Below are 11,039 nucleotides of genomic sequence, written 5' to 3' on the forward strand. Positions count from 1 at the left end.
GAAAGATTTTTTTTTTTTATTCAATAAAAACTGGTGCAATACTTCACATGTAAACAACTGCAGCATCTCAACCGTAATACCTGAATAGTCACATAGAAATCTTTTAGTGACAAATGCTTCTGTAAAAACTAGATCAGTGTAACAAACCCATCATTATAACCCCGTCAAGAAAAATAATAAGAATCTGGATTTTTCAAGTGTTTTTATGCTCGTAATAAAAATAAAATAAAATAATCAGGTGTGACATTTCAGCTTTATTAGTGGTCTCTATTGGTGAATTCAGTCTCTTCAGTTTCTAAACATAGCTGGAAAAATAAATTGTTAGGTCATTTTTATAATATTTGATCAATTTATTGGACACTTGAGCTGTAAATTATAAAAAAAAAAGCTTATTAAGATTGTCGCCATTAAAAAAAAAAGAAATAAATCAGATTCAGTAGAAGCATGAAGTGTCGTATTTATTCATTAGCCTATTACAGAAAATTAAAAAGTTTCCAATGTAGCTGAAAAGAACAGGTAAAAATAATAAGTTTTGGAGGTTATTTCTTAGAAATGGCCGAAGAACACAAACTTCGAAACAAACTGATTTTATAGTAAAATAACAGCATGTGTTTGACTCCTGGGTGAGAGCATATTTGTTTTATAATAATTAAAAATAAAAAAAGCCCCATGTCCTTCATTTACGACAGCAAAGGAGGGAAAAAAAACTCTAATTTTACTTTGTTCAACAGTTCTTCTATATTTAAATATAATGTTAATTTCCTTGGCAATTTCTCCTTTAAGTATGAATAAAACAGGAAACTTAGCAAAAGTAACGCGACCTATGGCACAAATTGTAACTATTGGAAGTTTTGTAAATTAATCAGTAGACTTGTTAAACAAAAAAATAATAATAATCAGTGCTAACAAACCGATTAAGCAAACTAAAATTATCTGTCGTCTTCGTTTTTTTTTTTGCCTTTTCCTTAGTGTTGGAGTTTTCTGAAGGCATTCTGAAGCCGTCTTTAACCCTAAACAGACGGAACGCCTCTGCAGATGCAGAATGAAAAACATTTAACTGAATAAGTCATACTGAATTTTCCAAACTAGTGTGTCTCCATGAGTGTAGAGGCTTAAAGCACTTTGTAGAATCCTTCATGGTGGGAATTATCCACCTGTTTGAGTCCTGACTCATCTATCGGCCTGAAGGACACGTGACGACGACCAATCAGCAGATTCTCCTGTTCTTCCTGGAGAATTATTGGCTCATTACCCTTAGATTTTCACAGATCTAATCGCAGCTTTTTCTCTCCCCTCCTTCCTTCATTTCCAAGTGCTGTTTCCTTTATTTTTCCCCCTCCTATGTCACTGTTGGGATTTCCTGCAAACCTTGTCCTCATGAAGCCACGTGGCCTCTTGTCTGTTCCGTCTCCGTCCTCTCTGGAGCCTCTGTCCTGTCCTTCAGCGCCCTCAGCAGGACCCTGAGCAGAGCGTTCTCGCTCAGCAGCGTCTCCGAGGTGTCCGCCAGCTCCTGCAGCCGCCTCAGCGCTTCGGCCAGCTGCCAGCTCTTCTCCCGGAGCTGCTTCTCCAGACTCTCCTCCATGCTGCGCTTGTCGAACTTCAGCTGGCGGTAACTGCGCCACATCTGCGCCAGCTGCTGGGAGAGACGTTCGCGGGCGTGGTGCAGAGTTTGAACTTCCCGCTGGAGGGCCAGGAATTCGGCATGGAGGACGGCGCCGGGTCCAGTCTTTCGCTCTTCGGCGGACGGTTTGTCGGCGCAGCACAAGGAGCCGGAGTGCTGCAGGAGGAAGCGGAGGAGGTTGGGTAACGTGATGGGAAGGTCGGCAGGAAACTTCACACTGAGATGCTTTCTGAAAGAAAAACACAAAAGGGACATCAGTAATCATTAATAGTATAGTATTTTTTTATTTTTCAATCACTATTACTTGTGGGTGAAAATAGTGGTTGTTTTCCCCTATTTGTTTGAGCTGGTAAAAATATCCTGATATATGACAAAGAAAATAACATAAAATATTGGTTTAAAAGATGAAATCAACAGCAAACATGATCCAATTAGGATGCAAAATAACAGAGTTAAAAATAAAAAAAAATCGAGTATTTTACCTGATTAAAATTGGGACGTCATTGTCAGATTTTTATGACAAAACTATTCAAGGTTAAAAGATTTTACAAAGGCAATGAGAAGGTGAAGGAACCGAGTGATATTAACTGTACAAAACATGCAAGAATAATGCTGAACTGTGAATTAAAAGGACAAAAACACAGTATCATCACAAGTAGTCTTAATCCATAACTGTTGTTTTTATACAGCTCCTTCAATTGATAAAGATGAGGTGTTCCACGGATCTCTGGTTGTGTCGTTTTGTTTTGAGCGCCTAAAAACATTCTCACCTGTATCTGGGAAACAGAAGAACGGAAGGAACGTGATCCACCATGAACTCCCAGGGAAGGTCGTTACGGGCAACGTTCACCCTGAAAACAGAACCGCGCGGTTCCTTTAGCTTTGTTTCCGTCAATAAGGAGGGTCAGACCACCTGAAACACACATGGGTCACACGGTACCTGGCCACAGTGATGTTGCCGTTTCCCTGGAACAACCTGGCCAACTGGATGATGACGTGGTTCAGAACGGAGCAGAACCCACACCACTGAGTGTAGTAGAACAGCAGCACATCCTAAAACACGCATGGACGTTATCTTTTGGAGTTCAGCTGCATGAGCTAAAATCTGACTTTTTTCCTTATTTAAAAGTGAACTCAGAGCTTTTTTTTTGTCTGGTGATCCTTTATTGCTGACTCAGCATTCACACTGTTGTTTTTCCTGTTTATAGTTTCTTCTGTACAATTATTGCAATCAAACTACTTCATTATATTTTGTGCTACTTTATTGATTCATACGTCAAAACATTCGCTTCAATCTGTTAGCAGCTTTGTCACTATTCTTTTTACATTTTATACTCTAAAAAAGTTTCAAGCAACAAACAAGAGCTTTGAAAAGATCATTTGTTCAATTTTTGAGGCACAAACACATTCACTTTCATATTAATAATAATTTAATAGTAGAAAGACAACTTGATTTCATAAATAATTTTTCAATGACATGTAGATTGTTTGTGGGGACTTAAGTATCTTTAGAAGAACTCAGAGTCCACAGTGTGAGTATTTAGAGTCCAGGAAGAGTTTCTGAATCACCTTTTGATGGTCCATGACGGAGGGCAGGAAGGAGGAGGTGGTCAACTCCGTGATGAGGAGGCGCGGAGGAGACGGGGAAGGTTCATCTGGATGCTTGGCGACATCTTCGCCTCCCTTCTTCTCCTCCTCCCCGACCAAATGTCTCTGTAGGAGGCTGTACGGAGCACTGAAGTTCCTGATGAAAGCCTCTTTATTGGGACATAAAACATGAAAACACAGCTCAAAATCACCATTTTAACAAAACCATGACACTTTTGATTTATCGGGTAGATGTAAAAACAGGCACAACGTGATGTGTTGATAAAAACGTAAAGAGCGCCTCAGTGGGAAGATTAAATTATTATTTTAATTTAGTTTATTTATAGACCCAAATCACAACAGTTCTGAAAGTAAAGTGACATTTTGTTTAAGTCACATTCAGATATTTACAGGAGCTGCAAAAAGAGACAATATTAGAAAAACGTCAGACATTAAACATAAAGCAATGAAATCTTGGGCAAAACATCTCTTTTGTATAATTTAAAAAAAAAAAAAAAAACACCAAGATATTAGTTGAACCCTTACTGCCCAGCAGGGACTAACTGAGATGAGGAAGGGGTTGAAAAATCTGCTTTTCTTTTTACACTGTAAGATTTAAAATAAATAAATGCAATTTTTAAACTTGTTACTTTCAGACTTTAAACTGATTTTATTCCCTTCTATCCTTTGAGGTTCATAACGAGAATTATCTACTGAAAATAATCCAGCAGCTTCAGGTAAACCACAGAAAAGAACTGAACTGTTTTTAGCACATTCTGGGTTAAATCAATTTAAAAATAAAACAGAGCTCAGTGATTTGGTGGATGGTTTGTTAGATTTGCAGATAAACTGAAGAGGTTAAAGTTATTATTACTAGTTTATTTCTGTGAATATAATTGTTTTAAAGGGGGCCGAATCCCTCTAAGGCTCTTTTTCCTTAACATTTAATTATTTTTTTTGTGCAGGTAGGTGAAACTCTGCAGAAACAGGCTCGCCCTCTGCCCGGAATCAAGTGAAGCGATGAAAATAAATCTTACCCAGAGACTCTGTCAGCGTGGCTGCCGGGCTGCGATGAAGAACATAATGAACCTCGTCCTTCAGGTTCACAATGGCTGCAAATGACCCGTCGCCGCTCCCATCAGCTTGTGCTGAAGGCTCCTGACGCAGAGAAGCGTTCCTGCTGCGTGACGCTCCGAGCCTCACCGCCAGAGGCCAGTTCAGAGCGACGTCCAGCACATAAAACCTGAGCGTCCTGTTAGTCTGACATCTTAGCCCTGTGATGCCGTCCCCCTCCTCCTGAGGAGCGGAAGGCAGAGGGATGGAGGAAGGAGAAGGTGGGAGAGCGCTTTGCATGTCTGGCTCCTCTTTGGCTTGTGATTCGTCGAGTTGAGGTTCGGCTATTTTGCAGCAGGCACTGAATAGAGTAAACGGACTGTAGCTGTCCAGGAAACTGCTACAGCCCACTGAGGTTGCAGCATGTCCAGAGATGGAAGAAGAAAGTCTGTGGAGGCAGCAGTGTTTGATATTAGTCTGAAACACACCTCCTCCCTGCGTGATGGAGGGGAAGGAGCAGCGAACGGAGGCCGCGGGGAGGCTCGGCCCAGATACGTTCAGGCACACCTCGCACACGTTTGTGGTCGACTCTGGCAGAACAACGGACTGGCAGCACACGGAGTGGGAGGTGAAACTGTTGTCCGAGCTGGAGGGGTCACAGGAGTAGTAACGCACGGCGATGTCTGCAACCTAAAACACAAACAAAGTTAAAAAAACTTTACAAGTGCAAAATTTGGAGCGGACATAAGTTGCCTTTTTAGGCTAGTTCAAATTACATTTTAAAATTAACTGACAAAAATGATGAAATAAAGCCCTAAATTAAATTATAGACTAAAATTCAATAAGGATTAAACGGTCTTCCTGAATTTTTATTAATACAAAATCAAAAAGAGCAGAAAAAAGTAATGAAATACAAACATGGATAACTTCTATTAGGGTATCAAAGAGCTGGATATTTCTAATATTTGACCTTTATAAATAGAGAAAAAGACAACATTTAAAAGTAAAAGTTTCTTGATCGTTCCAGCTGAGGTTAGAGCAGAAACATCATCCTAGTTTTACTGCAAACTGACAAAATGATTTGAGCTGAGAGGAAATGTATGACAGGAAATATTCAGGGAGATAATAAGAATGATTAACTGAAGTTTACCAAATAAAAAAATGTATTTAGAAATGATGCCTGACAATACAGAGAAAGATATACAGAAAAAAGGGGACTGAAAACGGAGCCTTGTGGCACACCACAATGGAAAAGGCATGAAGCATCATCAGCACTGACGGAAAGCACATTTTTCCTCATTCCTAATGTGACAATTGTTTCCACGGCTGATTACCTGCTGTAGTATGGGGTTTGGTTTCGAGCCCAGTGGGTTGTGTGGCACAAACAGCAGGAGAGCCGGGCCTTTCGTCAGCTCCTGTTCCAGCAGATGGGACTTTGTTCCAGGAGGCTGCAGCCACTGGAGGACGATCTCACGGTGTTCGAACACCCAGCTGCAGATGGCGTTCGACGTGAAGTTTCGCTCCTTTCTAGGGAAGATCTGAAGAAAAAAAAAAAGGAAGGAGTGGCGCCAGCAGAAAGTGTATTCAGCATTTTGGTTTTTTGTGTGTTTAAATGCCATCTATCATGAACCGGTGATGACTCTTACCAAGGGGGAGTTAAACCTTCTGTGCAGGTAAATACTTTCATCCTCTCTAAGCGAGATGGTCTCAGCCACTTGCTTGTTTGTCACAATTCCGAAGCGCACAACTCCACGAAAATCTGTGATAAAAAAACAGAAACTTGAAAATAAATTAAAGACTAAGTACTTCTTTTTCTGTCATCATTCACAGTACATTTGAAAAAAAGTGATCATAAAACTTAGTTCTATGTGTTCCACATAATAACAGCGCTCGCTCTCAGGCTGTTAAATCTATTTATAATCTAAAAATGTTGCATCGGATTGAAAAATACCAGCCTAAAAGAACTCGGTCACTTCTTACCCCTCCGAAGGGCCTGCAGGGCAGAGGACAAATACGTGATGTACCCTGGTGGCTGTGGAGAGGAATTAAACTGGAAGAAACCCACGACACGAGGCTGGAGGTACACAGGAGACAGACCGTTACTAAATACAGAAGGTTTTCAAAGAAGCAACACAAATAGAGACGAAGGAGAATCCAAGACAGGTCAAACAACCAATAAGACAGTGAATAATAGTGTGAATGTTGGGTCAGCATTCATACTGTCGTTTTCCTGTTTTATAGCTTCTTTTGCATGTTTTTCTGGACTCAAACTACTTCTGCATATTTGCTCTATTTTTGTCTTCTTGTGCTTAGTTTAGCTTTTAGCTACAATTCTGCTATTTTTAGCTTTTGTTCTGCTTGTTTTAACTAGAAATTCACTCTCAGCTTCTTCAACAAATCCCAGCAAAGACATTTATTCATTCCTCTAGTAGCAAAGTGCATTCTGCATGAGGATAAGATTTAATAGTAAGCAAGCACACAAAGTAAGAAATTAAACTAGCGTTTTTTGGAGGAATGCATGTCGCCCGCCACCTCGCAAGCCAAAGTTTTAAACCAAGAGCTCACGTGGTCAGAGCACGCGCTGGGGAAAATTCTCAGCTACTACCGCTCCAGATTTTAGCTCAAAATCTGTATAACTGACAGATCTGTAGTCATTTTTGTGTTTGTCACGGTTGATTAGCTGTGGATCTGTCGAGTCATTCGTGAGACGTTTTGCTCACAGACAGACAAATGAGCGAACACACACACACAAACTGATAATAATTTACTCGGTCAGGTCTCCATCTCAGGATGTAAAGTCAGGTAATACCTCGTGGCATGAGAGGAACTCTTCAAGGTCCTCTCTCGATGGGAGGTAAGTCAGGGGAGTGATGACTCTGAGGATAAAACTTTCAACGTAGGAAGCCACAAATGGACCTTTGTACTCTATTGGCCCAAACCTGCAGAACAACCAAACAGCAAATATCAACAGGACAATCAGGAATATAAAACAATGTTTCCAACTTTTATTTAACCAGATCAAATATTCAGGACAGCAGCAACAGCACAACAACACACTGACATCGAGATATTTGACAAATGCATACTAACTACACAAAATCAGCAAAAGATTTAAAATGTTTAAATTGTTGTGCGTTTTAAATAATAATAGAAAAAAAAAACAATTCTCGCCACTGCAGGAATAAATTATTTTACTGAAAAACGAGGTGTTGAACCTGTTTCAGGTTCATTTATTATCTATATATTTGGAAATATCATCAAATCAAATGCAGATGTTTGTAGGACTTTCTTTAAACCCCGGTCTTCTTACCTTCTGTAGAAGAGATGGACGACGGGGTACTGAAAGAAGCGGTTCAGCTTCCTGCATTTCCCCTGACTCCACCAGCAGTTAACGGCCACAAACTGCACCTGTGATGGAGGGGGAAAGAGACAGAAGGAAACAGCTGAAACAAATAAAACCAGAGCAGATGCAGATTATTGGGTGCAGACTTCCTCACTAAGATCAGACCATCTGTCACTTTTAATTCAAAGTTTTTAGTTTGAACCGACATGCCACCTATCTGATGCTGATTTCCTTAAACTTAATATTTGATTCCATACATACCTAACTCAAGCTACAACTATGACTTTTATCCATCCATCAATGGTTAGGTCTCAGAGCTTACAGGTCCAGGAGGGAAATCCAGATGTTCCTCTCCCAGTTCCCAGCGACAGTCTTCGACTTCTCCTGCACAATTCCAAGATGAACACATAATCCCTCCTGTGAGTTCTGGGTCTGCCCCAGGGTCTCATCCCAGTCGGAAATGCCCAGAAAACCTCCAGAGGGAGGCACCCTGACCCACCTCAGCTGACTCCTGTCTGTACGGTGGAGCAGCAGCTCCACTCTGAACTTCCTTTGGATGACAGAGGTCTGTCTTTATCTCCAAGGCTGAGCCTGACCACACCTACAGAGGAAGCTCATTTCAGCCACTTGCATAACGGATCTCATTCTTTCTGTCATTACTGGAGGGATTATGCATCTTCTCTAGCCTGGGAACGCCCCTAGATCCCTTAGGAGGAGCTGAAGCGTGTTGCTGGGGAGAGGGAAGGCTGGGTTTCCCTCCTGGACCAGTTGCCTCCACGACCTGAACACAGAAATTCTTCTAGTCTTTCAGCTGCTCCCTTGTCAGGGGTCTCCACACCGGATCACCTGGCTCTAAGTCCACCGGTAAGGCAGCCATACGATCAGTACGATCCAGTAAAGCAGGAATACGTACGATAAATCCAGTAAGGCAGTCGTACGACCTACGTTTGTTTTAGCACAAGTTGCACGCTAGAAGTCCTTCTTGATGCAACCAAGTTTGGGATCTGTACAAAAAGTACACCGAACGTGCTCTTCCAGTCGCGACCCGACCACAGACAAGCTGCAGAAACTGACTAGTTAGACAGGTGGGTGAATATTTAATGTGTCTATGTAAAAAACAAGCATCTTGTCCAATAGAATTTCAGTAAAAAGATCCCCAAATGGTATTTAACCAATCCTGCAGAGTGATAATTTTGACTCATTCTGTACCTGTTTAGCCAGCTTCTTGGCTACCTGCTGCACTTCCTGTCGGGCAGCCATGGAGTGGGCACACCACGGAGCGTAGAAGAAGATGAGAGACACTTCAGCCATGCTCCTGAGACGCTCCACCTGAGACAAAAAAAAAAAAAATAGAGACGATTTTATTGACTGATATTTGACATCGAGTTTACACTCGTTAGCCGCTGGCATTTTCAAAAATAAACGTTCTGGAAATATTAAAATCCTTGCAGCCTCTTCTCACGCTCCGTCTGCTGTGGTCTCAAATGTATTCACGATGCCGACTGTGATGCTGACAAGTTATACCTGACAGTTACACGATGATCTGTATCGAGTCTCTGCGTTCTCGATTCCTCACCTGGTCCAGTTGACCCAAGTAGAGATCCACTACAGGGGCCTCGGAAGAGAAGAACCGCACAGGAGGCCGAGCTGCTGCCACCACATCTTTAGCGCGGCTGCAGACAGAAAGGACAGAAAGGACGGAAAGAACGACAGTAAATACAGTAAGCTGGCTCAGCTTCTGGGTTAGCGAAAGCTCGTGTTCTTTCTGTAAAAACATTCATCTCTGTCAAACTGTTGTCTTCGGCTTTTTGTACATACAACGTGAGAACAAATAAATATTTTCTTAGGGCAGGGTTATAATTAGGTGTAGAACAAACACTATTTCATCCCTTTTGTACACTTAAATGATTCATAGGTGTGTGTTAAATGAATTAAAATAATAATTTTTCCAGTCAGGTACAAATACTGAATTGAAGGTGTGCAAAAAAATAAAAATTAAATAAAACAGTTTGGCTGCAAAATAAAATAGATTAAGGTGTAGATTAGGATTAATGCACACTACTATTTCAGCAAAACAATCAGATTAGGTATTATACAATATGAGATCTCAATGAATTGCATTGGCACCAGAGATAATATTGCTTAGAAGAAGAAGACTGCAAGGATACAAAACATCTTCTTTATTTGTAGTTTTCCAGTCTTCACATAGTAAAAGTGCTTAAACAAAAAATAAATTACCTAAAAACATCCCATTGAACAAGAAGTGAAACAGGATCTCCTCAAGGTAATTTGCCTCCGATTTGCTTCAAGTTTCAGTTGTTCTAGCATTAATCTCTTCACTTTAGGCCACAGAACATACATTTGTGGCTAAACAATCAACAAACTGAGTCACAGTTCAGCAAATTGAAAACCATGGAGCACAACCGGTTTACTTCAGACTGAAAATGACAACATGCTATCAGAAAAAGAGCTCCAATTACACCGATAAATCAGCTTTCGTAGATAATTTTACAGCGTTATCGCCTCTTTTCCTACATTTTCACCACTATCCAAAGCAGATGGGTTAGGAAATACATACATGTTTTAATCAGTCAAGTTTTTCCATAAAAAACAGCATAAACCATGAACTAATTTAAACAAAAATAATACAAAACAATAATAACCAGCAGTGAAGATGATGCCTATTTTCTCACATTAAAGCAGCTCACTCAAAGCTTTTGCATTTACTACCAAGATTATTATTGTTATTATATAATATTACTGTGGTGTTTGAAAAAACAAAACTAGTTTCAGACTAGTTAGTTGTTATTCTGTCGACTTGAGTGACCAAATAAAACAGCTCTGTGTCCTAATCTGAACATTAAACAACCAAAACTAAGAAAAACAGAAATACTCTGTCTGTTGAAAGGGATTAGTTGTCTTTTAGTACACGTCAGGTTCACAGATTAGCTGCAGAAATAACAAAAACACCTGATAACGACTGAATATTACTGAGTGACTAACCTAACTGAGCTAAAATCACATTTCTCTTCCAGCAGAGCATGAGCGTTTCTGCTCCCTGTTAGGATAAACACAAGCTCCCAGATTAGGATCAGAACCAGGTCCCGATTACCTGTATGTGAACTTCACCGCCAGCACGAGCAGGACGCTGAGCACCACAGCCCCGCAGAGCAGATCCGGTCTCCGGGCCATCAGAAGCAGCACCTGCCGGAGAGACTGCCGCGCCCGGCGCAGCATTTACACCCTGCCGTCGGTTCTCCGACTCATTTATATGCTCCGGACGCAGCTCAACGCGTCCATTTGCCTAACGTGGGGGAGGAGGGAGACTGGTTGGACCGGGGACAGAGCGAACCTGGATTGGACATCGGCGCTGTTAGTGTGTAAGGTGCTCAGACGCAGCCAGACCAACCTTTCTTCCCCACGTAGACTTTTCAC

At 41.1% G+C, this 11,039-nt stretch overlaps 1 protein-coding gene across 1 annotated transcript; it reads right to left on the bottom strand.

Moving 5' to 3' along the window:
• Window positions 1-11,039, bottom strand: txndc11 (thioredoxin domain containing 11). Its single transcript, XM_017426655.3, has 13 exons — window positions 10,717-11,039; window positions 9,181-9,277; window positions 8,814-8,933; window positions 7,572-7,669; window positions 7,071-7,200; window positions 6,242-6,335; window positions 5,908-6,020; window positions 5,596-5,799; window positions 4,246-4,951; window positions 3,191-3,378; window positions 2,562-2,674; window positions 2,392-2,472; window positions 1-1,850 (listed from the first exon to the last, which is right to left on the bottom strand). Exons 1-13 carry the CDS (start codon window positions 10,839-10,841, stop codon window positions 1,376-1,378), a joined length of 2,544 nt encoding a protein of 847 aa, XP_017282144.1. The 5' UTR covers window positions 10,842-11,039; the 3' UTR covers window positions 1-1,375.

This window comes from Kryptolebias marmoratus, linkage group LG3, assembly GCF_001649575.2.
Source record: "Kryptolebias marmoratus isolate JLee-2015 linkage group LG3, ASM164957v2, whole genome shotgun sequence".
NCBI classification, from domain to species: Eukaryota; Metazoa; Chordata; class Actinopteri; order Cyprinodontiformes; family Rivulidae; genus Kryptolebias; species Kryptolebias marmoratus.